Here is a 15,939-nt window from a genome sequence, read left to right as displayed (position 1 = left end):
GAATTAAAGACCAGTGCCTGTGAAGGCCAATCGTGCAAATGACCCAAAAAAACGTATATAGCAGCCCATTAGTGTTGATTACTTTTTGTAGCCCTAGAAGCATGTTTAAAATAGAGAAAAGGTCATAAATAGTCTCTTATCTATGGGAGTAGGTCTAAAATGGTCTCTTAACTATATACTTACCAGTTTTAGTCCTTTAACTATCCAAAAACTTATCAAATTTGGTCTCCATCTATTTTTTTATACAAACCGGACTTACATTCCTTATGTTCCATAGGAACTTGGAGTCAAACCCAGGTATGTTCCTTGGCATTAAAGGGCTTTACCACTAGACCACTGATATTTTTTGTTCATATACTTACATTGATTTAATTTATATTGTTTTTTCGCTCTAAAAACCGACGGACTCCGTCTCCATCGGTTTTTTAATAAAAAAATTTAAAAAATAAAAAATAAAAAACTGACGGACTCCATCGGTTTATTTTAGAAAATAATATAACAAATAATTATATTTTTTTGCGCATTTTTGTGCAAAATATAATCGACAGCAGTCTGTCGGTTTTCTTAAAAAAAAATTAAAAAAATTATTGAAAAAACCGACAAAATCTGTTGGTCTTTCCGTTGGTTTTTTCTATCCGTTTTTTTCCGACGGTTTTTACCAGTTTTTTATTAGTGTTTGAGAAGAATGGTTATAGAAATTTTGTGCCTGAGTTTGTCTTTTCGAATTTTAGAGACTCGAGAGCGACACCAGTGCCAGAATGCTCTTTTTTTAAAAAGAAGCATGGAGAGAGAAATATAGGTCTGAGGAATGATTTAATGATTAATCTCATCATGAAGGTTTATGAGTTTGTACGCTGTTTGTATAAAAAAATAGACGGAGACCAAATTTGATAAGTTTTTGGATAGTTAAAGGACTAAAATCGGTAAGTGTATAGTTAAGAGACCATTTTAGACCTACTCCCATAGATAAGGGACTATTTATGACCTTTTCTCTTTAAAATAAAATAGCCCCAAAATAGTATTAAAATATCCTTTTTTTCACTTATCCGCTAAAACCTCATAATAGATACCCGGCATAGATTACAGTGGTTGTGAATACTGGAACATATTTTGTACGTGATACCAACAGAATGCGATGCATTACTTATAGAGACTAGATATATGGTGTATAAATCACGTTTTAATATAAATGATGTGCAAATTGGATAAAAAAGACTGTAATTTTTTTTTTTATCATAACATGTGCTTTCTTGATATAAATGATGTGTAAATTGGATAAAAAGACTGTAATTTTTTTTTTCATAACTGGTGCTTTCTTGGTATATTTGATGTGTAAAATGGTTATGAAGACTGAATATCTGGTGTATAATCATTTTTCTGGTATAAGTGATGTGTAACATGTATATAAGGACTGAATATCTGCTGTCTAAATTAGTCGAGCTAAGGCATTTTCATTTTTTTCCCCCTTATCTACCCTTGTCTTTTTTTATTGCGCAACTAGATTAACATTCCAGATCACCGTCACTAATATTTTGTTACTTCTTTTTTGCAGAAGCAACACCTTTTTTTTAAGCTTCAATTTCCCAGTAGTTTTTAGACCCCTCGCTACTCCAACGCGCGTTTTGGAACTGGTCCTTCGATCAACTGAAGTCAAACACACCTTCACAACTGATATTGGAGTTGCATATTTCGGATTAAGAGTGTAATCCTAAAAGTCCGACACGAAATCGTCATCCATAGGATCCAAAGTGATAGGTTTATTCACCTTTCTCTGCATGTCTTTGTACTCTTGTGAGAAGCCTTCTTGACCAGAGAAAATCAAACGAAAAAACATCTGGAGTAAAATTTCACCGATTGAGAAAACTATGTGAGATGAGGAGATATACGTAAAGAGATATATATGTATCCATGTTTAAAGGGATAATGATACAATTAGATTTTGTACGTATCCTAACCCCTAAAAAATTGTGATTAGAATCAAAATCCTACAATTACTCCTAACTATTTGACTAGCTAATAAAAGTTAAAATCATGTGGAAGATGTTTATAATGGGTTGATAAAAACAAATATGTTTATATTGAGTTTAAATGTTAAATGGGTTGATGATTGGGTTAATTTTTCTTTAAGTAAAGAAGTCTATCATTTTTGGAATAAATAAAGTTTCCTTATTTATGAGAATACTTTTAGAAAATTGACTGCTCGGGTAAAAAACTCTTATGTAAAACCTACTATTACTTCTATCATCCAACTAAAAAAACTATTTCTTTACGTCTCAATTTATGTGATACTAACAATATAATTCTTTTTCTAAATTCGAAATATTCAAAAAAACAACACTACTGAAGCAATCACATCTTTTTTAAAATCATTATTTATCTAATAAATGGTTAAGTGAAAAAATATTCTTAATCCACTGCTTTTCCTTAAAATTGTACACGTTTCGAAATAAGAAGGGAATAGTTGTAAACACTCAATTTCGATCCTCCTATCTCAATTATTTTCTTAAGATTTCAATAGCAAATATCCTTTAAAACTTTTGTTCTCAAAAATTTTGGATTTAACAAAGAAAAAGCAACAAAAAGGAATTTTTTTATCTGATCATACTCTCATTACCTAAAACCTAAGTTCTTTTTCCTTAAAAATTTCATTTTACTTTTTTTGCAAATTTTCTTTTTCATTTATCCTTTATTTGCTTATATGTTTCCCATTTTGATATTTCTCTCATGTAATTACATCTCTTCCTTATATTCATTCCAACATTATTTTCCGGTTCCCATCTTTTCTCTCTTTCTTTTTCATTTTTTTTACATGTGTTTATCTTTATCTATTTTATTATTTTCTTTTCTTTCTCGTGTTCATAATTATATTTAATTCCCCCATAAAATCATAAAGTATTATAACCCTTTCTTTAAATAATCAAGTCAGCTCCCCATTCGCTTACTAATTTTTATGGAATAAATTACGTGGCTTAACAAACAGTTAATTGTTAATTAAATTTCATAATTATACTTTCCCTTAATTACGCCCTATAGCTAATAAGTGTTTATTAATGACATTTAGTAACTTACAAGGTAAAACACAGTAAAACATATCCCAAGCGCGTGTATCCCCATTTTCTTCCAATTTCAAACCGTTTTCTCTCTCTTTCTCGATCAATCTTCTCCTATTTTTTCTCCATTTACCTTATGCACAATTCTCACTGTTTCATTCATCCTAAATTGTACCTGTCCACTAATAGGTAAGTTTCTGGGGTGATTTTTAGTTCTTTATAGTGTATCTTGTTTCATAGATTCTTCCCTTTCATTGATTTTAAGAAAAGCTTTACGACATTGCTAGGGTTTTTTCGGAAAAGGTTAGAAGTTTGTTTTAATGGCGGATGGAAGCACTCCAATCCGAGTTACTAGAGGTATACCCAATTTTGTCCAGTATTTTGATGATGCTCCATCTTTTGATTTGTGTATCACTCAAGATGAAGACGAAATTGCAGGCTCTACTGCTAAAATGGCTGTTGTGAGTAGTGTCGAGTTGCCCCATGATAATGTAGGTATTGAAATTACGGAAGATGAAGGTGCAAAATATACCAAGTGGAAAAATAGTGCTCAGACTCCATCGAATTCCAAAGTATCTGAATCAAGTAGTGACAAGCGTAGAAAAGTCATTGTTGCCTCTTCAAAGAGCAAGGCTAAAATTGATGTTGAGAGCAAGGGTAAAAGTGTTGCTGAAGAGCAGTCTTCAAAACCATTGGGTGCTAAAAATGTTGATGAAGACAAGTCTTCAAAACCAGTGGGGGTGATAGAACAGGTATTGTAATCTCTGAATATAATGTATTTTTTGATACACTCAATAAATCAATATGTATTTGAATGCGGTATTGTTTTTTTTTTTTTTTTGATATTTTGTATTGTATTTTTGTTGTGTTTGAGTTTGATAAAGATAGGAACTGTATTCATGTATATGCTCTGTATTCATGCAATACAAGATGAGTAGTAGCCCTTTTGAATGATACTGTATTCATTTATATGTTTTGGCTCTTGTTTCTCCGATTTTATTCTCTGAGCCTGTATTCATGTATATGCTCTGTATTCATGCAATACAATATGAGTAGTAGCCTTTAGGAGAGGATACTGCATTCATGTATTTGTTTTTGGCTCTTGTTTAGCTGATTTGTTATCTAGAAACATATTCATGAATACAGTTAATGTATTGATTTTTTTGCCTGAGCCTTTTTGCATTTGTGTCATTGAATACAGGGAAGTAGATTCTTTGTGAGATATCTTCCTACTCATTTCGTGCACATGTCTTGTCATACTCATACTGGAGTATTTAAAGATCTAAAGGATAAACTAACCGGCAACCAACTTACCTTATTTGGTGAAACTATATTTGGTGTATTCCTCCAGATGCAGTATTGTGAGGTTCAGTCACAAATGATTAGGTGCTTCATGTTGAGAGAACTAAAGGAAAGCTCTAAAGATGCATTTGTAATGGACATAAATGGAAGCATTTTGCGGTTTACTATTAGGGAGTTTGCCTTAATAACTGGTTTGAATTGTATTGGTGATGAAGAGGAGTTTAAAGTTAAAGTTTACAGAAACAGGAATAAACAGGTTAATGGAAAGATATTTCGGTGGGTCTAAACTTCTGCCGAAGAAGGCAGTTTTGATAAGCTTCTTTGAGCAAAACGATTGGGGCCTCAACGATGTCGATGCTGTTAAGATTGCCATTCTATATTCCATTCATATGTACATATTGTCCGATCAGAAGAATGCTGTAAATATACCAAGGCTTCAGTTGGATTTAGTAGAGAATGGACGCTACAGAGATTTCCCGTGGGGCAAGGTAGCTTTCCACTAATTAATGAAGAGTATCTCACAAAAGATGGATTCTGTGAAGTAGTTTTATGCACTTCACGGAATGCCACTTGCTATGCAAGTTTGGCTGTATGAGTGTTGTTCCAATGTTGATCCGACTATTGCGGTTAGGAACGGGAACAACATTCCCAGAATACTGAATTGGACCACTATAAAAAGTCAACCAACATTTAAAGAACTGATGGAAGGCATGTTTAAAGAAGACAAAACGGTAATTGTTTCTGCTCAAACTTTTTATATAGCCATTTACATTCATTTACTTTTTATATTTTTGATACAAGGTTTGACATAGTTAAAATCTTACTTAGGGGATCCGTTTTTTTGGGAACATTGTGCCGATCGTGAATGAGGTTGTTGCTCTTCAATTGCCCCCGAATGACGTTCGCGTAGCACCAACTACAAATTTCCCGCAATAACCAGTTGATGATGATTTTACTACTACCCCACCCCGCGCGGCAAGGGACACTGATGCAAAGGGTTTTGTTGCATCCGAATCTCCACCACACAAGAAACGTAGACAGTTCTCCGTTGGAGGTTAATCGTCAAAGAAAGCAGATCCGGTGAATGAACCAATTGCAACACCAAGAAATACTGCACGGGGGGAGAGTAAGAGGTCTGTTTCTCCAAAGGCCAACGAGGCAGTCCCTCGAACCCCCCCCCCCCCCCCCCCCCCATCTGACGTCTAGTCAACCAGTAAAGAAGACGAGTTGCCTGTAATGTGGAAAGAATTTGAGAAATTTAAGAAGTCGGTAAGTGTGTTTTAATAGATTTGTTTAGTATTTGTATGTATATTTGATAATGTATGGTAAACATAATATATTGATACTTCCTTGTAAATTTAGGTCAAGGAGGAGTTCAGTGATCTTCATGATTTGATGAACGACAATTTGACAAAAATTCTTCAAGCAATCAAAGGGAATACTGATTTAGATAAGGTAAAATAAAACAATTAAACAAACTAGTTTATTCAACTTAGCACTCATACATTTTTTTTAAGGGTGCTCATAGCGAGGCTCCATTTCAGCAAAATGACGGTGAAACACATCGTATATTTGAGGATGACATATTTGACAAGTCACCAGTTCATAAGGCAACAGAGGTAATATTATCGGTTGAATGAGTTTTTCGATACAACTAAATGTTTTACCAAATCTGGTTAAATCAAGATTTTTTTTAAATGTATACAATATGACTATTACAGCTACATATTTTTAAGTATTTAGGAATTTGATGTAAGTTTTAAGAAGCCATTTCTTCATAGATATAGCAAAAAACTGTGTTGTTTTTTATAATACAGTGCTGTATTTTGAAATACAGTAGACTGAATTTAAATGATACAGATTCATACAGTAGACTAAATTTAAAAATGATACAGATTCATACAGTAGACTAAATTTAAAAATGATACAGATTGCTAAAGTATACTGTATTCTCACATTACAGATTGAAACAGCTTGTTGTATTCATCTTTAATAGTTGAATACAATATGAGTATTCAACTATATAATCTGTGTTGTATTTTAAAATACAGTTGACTGAATACAATATCTGTATTACACTTGCCTGTTGATTATTAACAATACAATAGACAGTATTCATGTATACAGTGGACTGTATTCATGTATACATTAATATCGAAGTTTTTAATTGTTGTCATCGACTTTAATTTTAGGCATTTGGATCCCAATTCCCAATTAATACACCTCAACAAAAAACAAGTGATGTGGCTCATGTTGATCCTGCAAGCATACATAGCCATTCAAATGATGATAAAATCGTCGATGCACTGGCCGACTATGTTGCTCATGTTGATCTTGATGAACATGATTCAAAACAGTTGACACCATACAATGTTTATTCTCAAAAGCAAGGACACACGATTTATCAGGAAACTCAGTTTGAGTTGGCTGACGAGTTGCTTCCGTCGCAAAGAACCATATCGAGAATTGTAATGACATTGCGTAAGGATAGGCATCCTGGACCATTGCAAATATCTCCTTATCTGTCAAATTTTGGTTCAGCTTCTGGTATGTATTATTAGATAGTTCGTTTTACGATTGCATTTATTTTTTGTGGTCCAATTTTTAATGTAATTTTACTGTATTCAAGCAGGCAGTTCAGTTAAGTTGACTGCAATATTTGACAAAAAACACCCATTTGAGCAGTGTTGCATCACTATGGCTCCTAATAAAACAGTTTCGACAGAGTTCTCAAAATGGATTAGGGATGGGAGACTAGTTAGGCATGAGAGCAAGTAAGTTATGTCATCTTTCGTAATTATTTGTTTTATATAGATAACTCCCATTATATTACTGATATGTATCAATGTTATCATTGTCCCAAAAAAAATATTATTGATATGCATTTGTATATACTCTATAGAAAGAGCAAAGATGACCACTACAAAAAGGGGAAGGAACCACTGCCGTATTTTTTGGATTGTGGTATCAAGAAGATCAAAGATAAAAATTGGTTTTACCTGTTAGCAATGGATGGGCAGTTGTTGAATGATGAGGTGCGATACAACTTTCTTTTTTTCACTAATAGTGTATTGTATTTAATGGTTTTCTCAAGTATTAAATGCTAACTGTTAGTATCTTTTTTTTCCAGCATATTGATGTGATTTTTTACTACCTACACAAGAAATGGAAGTATGACACCAATAGCACATACAAGTTTACCACCGTTGATTGTCTTTTCAACACAAGCATTGATGCCATATCTAAATCCTATGGTGATCCGGATGGTGTCTCAAACCTACGAAAACAAGAAGATTTTTTATGTGAATATGTGAAAGGCCACCGGATGATTTGCACTCTCCCGTGGCATATGGTTGATAATGTCTTTATCCCAGTGAACATGAAAGATAAAAATCACTGGTTGCTGTTCTATCATTCATGGACAGACGTCTATATGTATACGATTCGTATAGAGCATCGGGCCATGATGCAGTTGTTAAGGTTGAAATAGACAAGTTGTCCTCATTATTGCCACTCTACTTACACATCACTGATTTCTATCAATTAAAGAAAGGCATTGATTGGGATGGTCACCCAGCATGCAAAGAAAAAGCCAAGGCTGATAGGTTTGAGATTGTGTATGTTCAAAATCTGCGACAACGCAGTAGCATGTACGTGTGTTTACTATTTTTGCTCAATTTAAATACACGGATCAGCCATCTATCTAAATACATTTATATGTTTTTCTGTCTGCAGGGATTGTGGGGTTTATGTTGCTGCATATGCGGAGTATTTGAGTTTGGGAAATGGTATACCAGCTGAAGATTTTGATGTTGAGTTACTGCGTACCATATATGCTGCACTTTTATGGCATTATGCTCGGTAGAAGATGGAAGCTGAGGCGATAAGTGATGATGAGGCACCTCCAAAGCCAGTTAGAGCAGCGATAGATTTTGAGAATGTTGAAAAAATAGTTATTTCTTAGTTTCTTTAGTCAGTTAGACCAGCAATTGTAAATCAGATTATGATGTTGTCCGTATTGGATTTTATGGTTGTATTTTTCATGGCTACAAATGCACATTTCTAGTAATGGACGCACAATTTGTGCAGTGACTTTGTTATGAATACATCTCATTTTGGTATATACAGTCTTCTTTTCTAAATTACACAGCTGTATTCTGATTTGAAAACTGTATTTGTTCTGCTAACTGTTTTTAGCCAACACACTCCATGTTGGTGTATGTATTCATTTTTTGGAGTTTTCACTGTTTAACTGTATTCGATATTCTAATTTTTTACTGAATACATACCCCATGATGGTTTATGTATTCAATAATATATATTGTATTCTAAATACATAAACAAATGATGGTTTGTGTATTCAATATACACTGTGTTCTAAAATAAAACTCAATACATACCCAATAATGGTTTATGTATTCACTAATACATACTGTATTCTAAATACATAAACCAATGATGGTTTTCTGTATTCAATATACACTGTGTTCTAAAATAAAACTGAATAAATAACCCATGATGGTTTATGTATTCAATAATATATACTGTATTCTAAATACATAAACCAATGATGGTTTCTGTATTCAATATACACTGTGTTCTAAAATAAAACTCAATACATAACCCATAATGGTTGTGTATTATATACATACTATATTCTAATATTTTACAAAAAAAATGAATGAATACACCACAAACAGATCATCAAGTCACTTATAATGAAACACACCACAATATAGAATTGTTATACTCAATCACCAAAACTGATATAGATGACTAAAATCCATACTAAAACGGGCATATAACATCAAAAACATACAAATCAGAAGAAAAACTAAAATTTGAACTATTTTCTTCTAGGCTCATTCCTACAAGAGCGCCTATTGTGACCTTCATGTCCAGATCTACTACAAGAATTTGAACGTTTATTTGGTAGAAATTCAGTTAAAGGCTTATCGCGTTTCTTCTTTGGCCTTCCGGGAGGTCTCTTATATCTCAGTGGCAGAACTATCTCTTCAGAGATGGATGCAGGTATTTTTCGCTCACTCTCATCAGGCAGAGGATACACTGGGACATCATAGGTCTTCACAACAGTCTCTGGTTTGTATAAGTTTGAACAGTAGTTGTCTGCTGTTAGATTCTTGCTTTTAAAAACAGCCCAAGCATGTGGGCATGGCATCTCCTCCATTTGAAACTCTTTACAAGTGCAGGTTTTCTTCTCAAGACAAACTATGAAACGCCGTCCATCATCAATTACTGTGTGCAAGTATTCAGTTGCTGGTATTACCTAAGAAACAACAATGAAGTTGGAGTTAGTATGGTTGCATACACTATACAGATCTGCAGTATACTGTACTTCAGTTTTTTGCAGGTGTATTTTTTGAATACACAATTGTATAAACTTATCAGAAAGCTACTGCTTACAATTCAGAAATGCCTTCAACATGGCCAGCAATAACAAATACATAATAAGAACACGAAAACAAACCTTCATGCGCGTCGATTTATACTCATTGATGGATAGCAACTCATTGAATTTTTTCCCAAGAGTAGTGAATGTATATGAACCGTTTTGTCTGTTGGTGTGATTCCATCGTCCAAACATCATCCTAACTTCTTCAAGGAAATCATAGATTAGCAATTCTCTTGCTTGCACGATTGCCGAATTGATAGACTCAACAATATTTGATGTCATAGTCCATGCTCTATTAACTGGAGCATAAAGCCTAGCCCACTTTTCCCTTCCAGCCAAATCCAAGTATTCCTTCACACGAATATCCACCTTCTCAACCTTTTCCATTAACATATCAAACTCTTCTTGCGTGTATGCGTTTGCCATTGAATAGAACACTCCACTCAACATCTCATCACTTTTCCTATATCTACTATATACATTCTTCCAAAGATGCCATATGCACGCAAAATGAGGAACACCAGGATAAATTCTAGATGCAGCCTTGATGATGCTTTCATGTCTATCAGACACAATACACATGTTCTCTCATATCCCATATGATTCCTTCAACTGCAGAAATAACCATGTCCAAGACTTATCATTCTCTGAATCAATAACGCCATATGCTAGAGGAAGTATGTTCCCTGCAAATACAGTTCAACACACAAAAAAAATGTATTTCAGTTATTGAATTAGTAATAGTAACTGTATTCATGGTTACACAAATAATCAGAAACTGTACTTTTAGAATACCTGCACCATCCAAAGTACTTGCCGAAACAAATGTCCTATTGTATTCTGGCTGCCATCTACAACTATGATGGGACGACAATAGTCGAACCCTTTTATAAAGGCATACAGTGCAACAAACAGATACAAGAACTCATTCCCAGTATTCTTGAGCATCTTATATGAGAACCTAAGTACGTTTTATCCAAAATGTAAACATATCCAGGTAATTTCTTGTATGAATCAGCTGGATCCCTCTCAACTCCATCACAACCTTTTCTTTAGCACGATAAGCCTTCATGTAGGACACTTCCATACCAAATTCATTTATCACATCATCTATTATATCCCTTGGCGTGTACTTCCTCTTATAATTTGTTATTTTCGGTTTAATAATGCCTGCTACAAAATCACTACTTGCTTGATTACAAGAATACACCTTATCCTTCAACGGACAAGTGTGTTTGTCCACAAACTCTCTGATTTTGAACATTGTTGATCTGTTAATACTTGAAGCCTTTAATTTCCACTCACATTGTTCTGAAATACACCTAATGGTGTAGCTGCAAATTCAGATTTGTATACATATACATTCAGCAGCCAATACAGATAAATTCATTATGCAATCTTTCAACTTAGAACACACATACCAATCAGACACAAATATAACTAGCTATGTCTAATACACTCACTTAAGAATAAAACTAAGATACAGAAATATATATACATATTATTAACAACTAACCTTATAGAATTTGACCTCTCCGTACGGAATTGAAACCTATTGTCAATTGCATACTTCGCCATCACAGCCTTCAAAGTATTCTTATCACTGTATACCTGATTTACCATAACCTCCTTGTGATTATTGTTTGAAATGATCAAATCATTGTATACAACTATTGACTAACCAACAGTCGTGGTTACCAGTGACGTAGCATCTTCTGTATTAATAGATTGTATTTCATGATTATATGGTATTAGCGCTGGTTCACCTTGAACAACAATTTCACCCGACACACATTGTTCACCCACCTTATCAGCTGTAGTAATACACAACGGATACATCCCAAACTGCCTATTCTCTTTTTTCAGTTCAACATACACCCTGACACTCATGTCATTGTGTATTTCAAGAGGCATAGAATCACCCTCGATCATGTATCTGATATTGATGATTTTCATAATCGTATCTATTCGCACCTGATTTGCTATTGCAGCAACCAAATCATCATACGATGCATAATCTTTGAAAACGATTGCATCTATTGTGTAATTCACAAAACAATTCTCAGCGTTCCAAAACCCGGAATGTCGAATAACTGCAGCTATGTTTGACATATTTTTGTATTTGAACGCAGCTTTGTTGATTACCAACAAAAATCAACGTAAAACTAACCTTTCATCATCAACATCATTTGAACTAATATCTACCTTCAAAATTCCCAATCAATTAACGTATATAATTTCGACGAAAACAATACAACAATTTCGGCATACATCAACACTACTGAAACAGTAGAAACTAACACGAACAACAGCAAATTGGATGTTTACAAACGTGGTGTATTCGCATCTGAATGTTGACGTATTTTTCTGGATATTTTTTGGAATATTTGAATTCAATTTTTTTGAAAGGATATGCTCTGTTTACACGTTTTTGGAGAAGAATTTAAATTTGAAATAATGAAGTAATTGAAGAATCGTGTGACTTTATGAATCCAGGTTGTTGAGAGTGATTTCAGGAAGATTTTATTTGGATTTCCATATATACGAGATTTTATCCCACGATTCCAGCAAATTAAACAATTATTTCAGCAAAATCCAGTGATTGTATTCATGAATACAGCTAGTTATAATATTGAATACACAAATACACAGTCGCTGAAACAAGCTACAATGTTTGTCACGACGCGTAAATACCAAACATATAGCTACGCCCAATATTTAACCCTTAAAAGGTAGTCATTTGTGAAATTTTCCCATTTTTTTTTTTTTTAAAAAAATCAGTTTCTCTCTATGTTAGGCTTTTCAGCCAGTCTTGTTTTGAGTGAACAGGGGGGTCAGCCCTGTTGTTGCTTTGTAATTCTGTACTTTGGTTTAAATAAAAATCATTTATTTACCCAAAAAAAAATAGTTTCTCTCTGCATTATATTTATGTATTAAATTTAAAGTAATTACTCCAAAAATTACTGCATGAGTAATCTTAGTGATAATGCTTTATCTTTATCTTCTTTCTCGCAAACCTCTTTTTTTAGCTTATAAAACTCGCATGTCATAAATATCTTCAACGAAGGACCTTCAATATTTTTCAAGAGTCGTACTTGATGAAAACTACTACTTCTTAATGATTTCAAATACCTTTTTCAAATTTGCTTGCTTTGTATATATTTTATTTCCTTTTGCACCCTCGCTGAAAATAAAAAATAACTACACAAAATAACATATATATTTAGAAATAAAAATGTATCCTCGTCCTTGCTCAATAAACCCAATTTTGATTTATTTGTTGCGGTTCAAGTGACCTAGTTACTATTCTAAATTTTAATTCACCCAAAGACATAGTTTTTTAGTTTTAAAGGATTTACAATCTAATTTATCTTAAATCATGCATATATAACTCCGGTCTTAAAATAAATTTAGATAATTAAACATTTATCAAAAATAATATTATACTACAATTGTTATTCAACTTAATTGTGACATAGGCAGTGATTCAACTTAATTGTGATATGTTTCTTAGCTTCCAAATATGACATCGAACATGGATCAAATAGGCAGCTTCAAACCCATTCTACTCTTTGTTTCAAACAAGTCTAATCTAAAAAACTTTAGAAACTCATAGGTTGCACTTTGACCACTTCTTCAGGAATCTAATAAAGAAATATTCCATTGAGATCAGTCACTAACCATAATGGTCTCACACGATGTTAGCATGTATTATATATAATAATGCATATCCCCTTTACTTTACTATACAAAAGATATGCGACATGTATACAACTGCTTATAACCCTAAGGCTATCATCAACTTTAGTGTTATATAACCAAATTCTTGAATTGTGTTAATTATTACTCCCTCCGCCCCATTTTAATTATCTTTTTAGCTCTTTCTGTCCATTAAAAAAACAAAATATAAGTATACTCTATTAAATTACCCCTATTTAATTAATGTAGACATGATTTTTTCCTCTTAAATATTGTGTATACCTCTTTAATATTAGGATATAGTTGGAAACAATTGCCAACTTTATTATTGAATTAATTCATAAAGTGACAATTCTTTTTTAGCTAAAGTGACTGTTAATTTCAAACGGGGAAGTAAAATCTTAATTTGGTATGGAGAACTCTTGAGCGCGGCAACTAAGTTTAATTTTATCTTTTAGAAATTACTCCCTCTGTCCCAATTTATATGAGGGTAGTTGACTTGGCGCGAAGTTTAAGAAAGAAGGAGAACTTTTGAATCTTGTACTCTAAAATAAGTCAAAGAATTCTTTGTGGCTAGAAATCATTTCATTAAGCCGTAAATGGGAATTGTAGAGTTAAGTTATTGATAAATATACAAAGATGTCATTTTTTTTTTGACTGACTAAAAATGAAAGAGTGTAATACAAATTGGGATAGAGTAAGTAGCTAGTTTCACATTTATTTTGTCTAATTTTAACAACCAATCATATATCCAATTCAATATTCCATTAATTAATCCTTGTATGAAATACTAATAATTGTTATTGAACCCTTGTAGTTCATTATTTTCTTTTCTCTTTCACAATCAAATTTTTCAATGGAACGGACATTCGCAGATTAAGAGAAATAACAGTGCTAGCTTGTGCTATGCATGTAAGGATGGCCCGGTTAGGGCCATGAGTTCAAAATAATTTTTTCCTTTGCACTTCGAATTTGCTAATAAATCATCAGAACCTATTTCTGTTACTTTCTCCATAATTTCTCCCTTTGTTTACTTCCTACTAATTACCAAATAGTCAATAAAATTAATTGGTTATCGACGAAATATACTTCGGTATATAAACTTGGAAGAGAAAACTAGGGGCAAGGTGCTATTGGTAAAAAATTAACTTTACTAGTGTCGAGAAAGAAAACTATGGTTAGACTTGCATCAACCAAATTAAAATGGGAGCATATTTTAACTATATAGAAGCATGGGTTTAGACCCATGCTTCGTCGTCCGTCCTCCTTTTTTAAAAAAAAAAAAAAAATGTGTGGGCCTCATACTAAACACCAACCAATATTAAAAAAAAAAAAAGTGAAACTCACCATCTCCAAACTCACGGAAAACTATATAGAAGCATGGGTTTAGACCCATGCTTCGTCGTCCGTCCTCCATTAAAAAAAAAAAGCGTGTGGGCCCCATACTAAACACCAACCAATATTTAAAAAAAAAAAAAAAAAAAGTGGAACCCACCATCTCCAAACTCATGCGAAAAAAAGTAGACCCCATATTAACAAAATCAAGCAATATAAAAAAAAATGAATTTCATATTAAAAAAACAAACAATGTCAAAAAAAAAAGTGCATCCCATATTAAAAAATTAAACAATATTCATGCAATTTTCAAAGTATCTCATTAAATCAATAATGATGGATTCATTGCCACATGCGTATCAACCCATTAGTTGGAGCAAGTGAAATTATTGTACAGCAAAAAACATGGACCTCATATTATTGCATTTATTTAAAAGGTTAAGTAGCAAAACCATACAATTTTCTTTCTTTTTTTATATTAGCCTGAGATGTAATCTAGATATTGAACTGTTGTATTTGCTTTTCCGCCATGTTATTTATTTGTTATGTTTACTAAAATAAATATACTTAAAATACTCATATTTTAAAATAAGATAGAATTTAATTACTTTTTCATTTTTTTCCTTACTCTAATAAATGTGAAAAGAGATTAATGTCATAAAAAAATATTAAATGGAGATCAAATAATTAATAAGGTAAATTAGTGAAATTATAATTCTAATTGACGTTTCCTTAAAAAATCGTGCAAAAGACAACATGACAAGTAAAATGAGCTAAACAAAAAATATTTACCAAAAATTAAAAAATAGTAGTTCTTCATTTAAATAGAAAATCAAATTTCTACTTTGTTTCATTTTAAACATGTAAAATTAATATAATAATTTGAATTAGAATTACCCAAATCAAAATTTGATAAAAAAAATAATAGGTATTGTTTAGGTCCAATCTACATACATTAACAATAGAATATTTTACACCTTTAAATTAATCGAATTAAAATTCAAAGTATCAACTGATGCTTAAATATTACTATTGTTTTATCTCAAAAAGAGAAAAATAGTTTCCTTTTAAATAAGTCTTCTCTTTTAAAAAGTATTAATAAATTTTTGCCAACTTTGTATTCGTAGCAAACACTAATAT

At 32.5% G+C, this 15,939-nt stretch overlaps 3 protein-coding genes across 3 annotated transcripts; 2 read left to right on the top strand and 1 right to left on the bottom strand.

The window, feature by feature from the left end:
- Nucleotides 1–3,164: 3,164 nt before the first annotated feature.
- On the top strand, nt 3,165–5,522 carry LOC132638352 (uncharacterized). The gene is made up of 4 exons (XM_060355271.1): nt 3,165–3,407; nt 3,489–3,802; nt 4,252–5,083; nt 5,181–5,522. Exons 1-3 carry the CDS (start codon nt 3,371–3,373, stop codon nt 4,636–4,638), a joined length of 738 nt encoding a protein of 245 aa, XP_060211254.1. The 5' UTR covers nt 3,165–3,370; the 3' UTR covers nt 4,639–5,083; nt 5,181–5,522.
- A 212-nt stretch (nt 5,523–5,734) lies between these two features.
- On the top strand, nt 5,735–8,451 carry LOC132638351 (uncharacterized). Its single transcript, XM_060355270.1, has 5 exons — nt 5,735–5,971; nt 6,545–6,899; nt 6,985–7,126; nt 7,255–7,387; nt 7,483–8,451. Exons 2-5 carry the CDS (start codon nt 6,824–6,826, stop codon nt 7,840–7,842), a joined length of 711 nt encoding a protein of 236 aa, XP_060211253.1. The 5' UTR covers nt 5,735–5,971; nt 6,545–6,823; the 3' UTR covers nt 7,843–8,451.
- A 747-nt stretch (nt 8,452–9,198) lies between these two features.
- LOC132637385 (uncharacterized) lies at nt 9,199–10,347 on the bottom strand. The gene is made up of 2 exons (XM_060354478.1): nt 9,841–10,347; nt 9,199–9,639 (listed from the first exon to the last, which is right to left on the bottom strand). The coding sequence occupies exons 1-2, from the start codon at nt 10,345–10,347 to the stop codon at nt 9,199–9,201; spliced, it is 948 nt and encodes a 315-aa protein (XP_060210461.1).
- Nucleotides 10,348–15,939: the final 5,592 nt, after the last annotated feature.

The sequence above is a fragment of the Lycium barbarum genome, chromosome 4, assembly GCF_019175385.1.
Source record: "Lycium barbarum isolate Lr01 chromosome 4, ASM1917538v2, whole genome shotgun sequence".
Taxonomy (NCBI): domain Eukaryota; kingdom Viridiplantae; phylum Streptophyta; class Magnoliopsida; order Solanales; family Solanaceae; genus Lycium; species Lycium barbarum.
This window is presented reverse-complemented; position numbering and strand designations above follow the sequence as displayed.

Bases quoted from the DNA above. Each gene is read 5' to 3' on its own strand.
- LOC132638352 (XM_060355271.1), top strand. From the start codon at position 3,371: ATGGCGGATGGAAGCACTCCAATCCGAGTTACTAGAG. The intron at 3,408-3,488 runs GTATACCCAATT...ACGAAATTGCAG, and splicing joins TCCAATCCGAGTTACTAGAG to GCTCTACTGCTAAAATGGCT. The intron at 3,803-4,251 runs GTATTGTAATCT...CATTGAATACAG, and splicing joins CAGTGGGGGTGATAGAACAG to GGAAGTAGATTCTTTGTGAG.
- LOC132638351 (XM_060355270.1), top strand. From the start codon at position 6,824: ATGACATTGCGTAAGGATAGGCATCCTGGACCATTGCAAATATCTCCT. The intron at 7,127-7,254 runs GTAAGTTATGTC...TATACTCTATAG, and splicing joins CTAGTTAGGCATGAGAGCAA to AAAGAGCAAAGATGACCACT. The intron at 7,388-7,482 runs GTGCGATACAAC...TTTTTTTTCCAG, and splicing joins GGCAGTTGTTGAATGATGAG to CATATTGATGTGATTTTTTA.
- LOC132637385 (XM_060354478.1), bottom strand. From the start codon at position 10,347: ATGTGTATTGTGTCTGATAGACATGAAAGCATCATCAAGGCTGCATCT. The intron at 9,640-9,840 runs GTTTGTTTTCGT...GTTGTTTCTTAG, and splicing joins ATAAATCGACGCGCATGAAG to GTAATACCAGCAACTGAATA.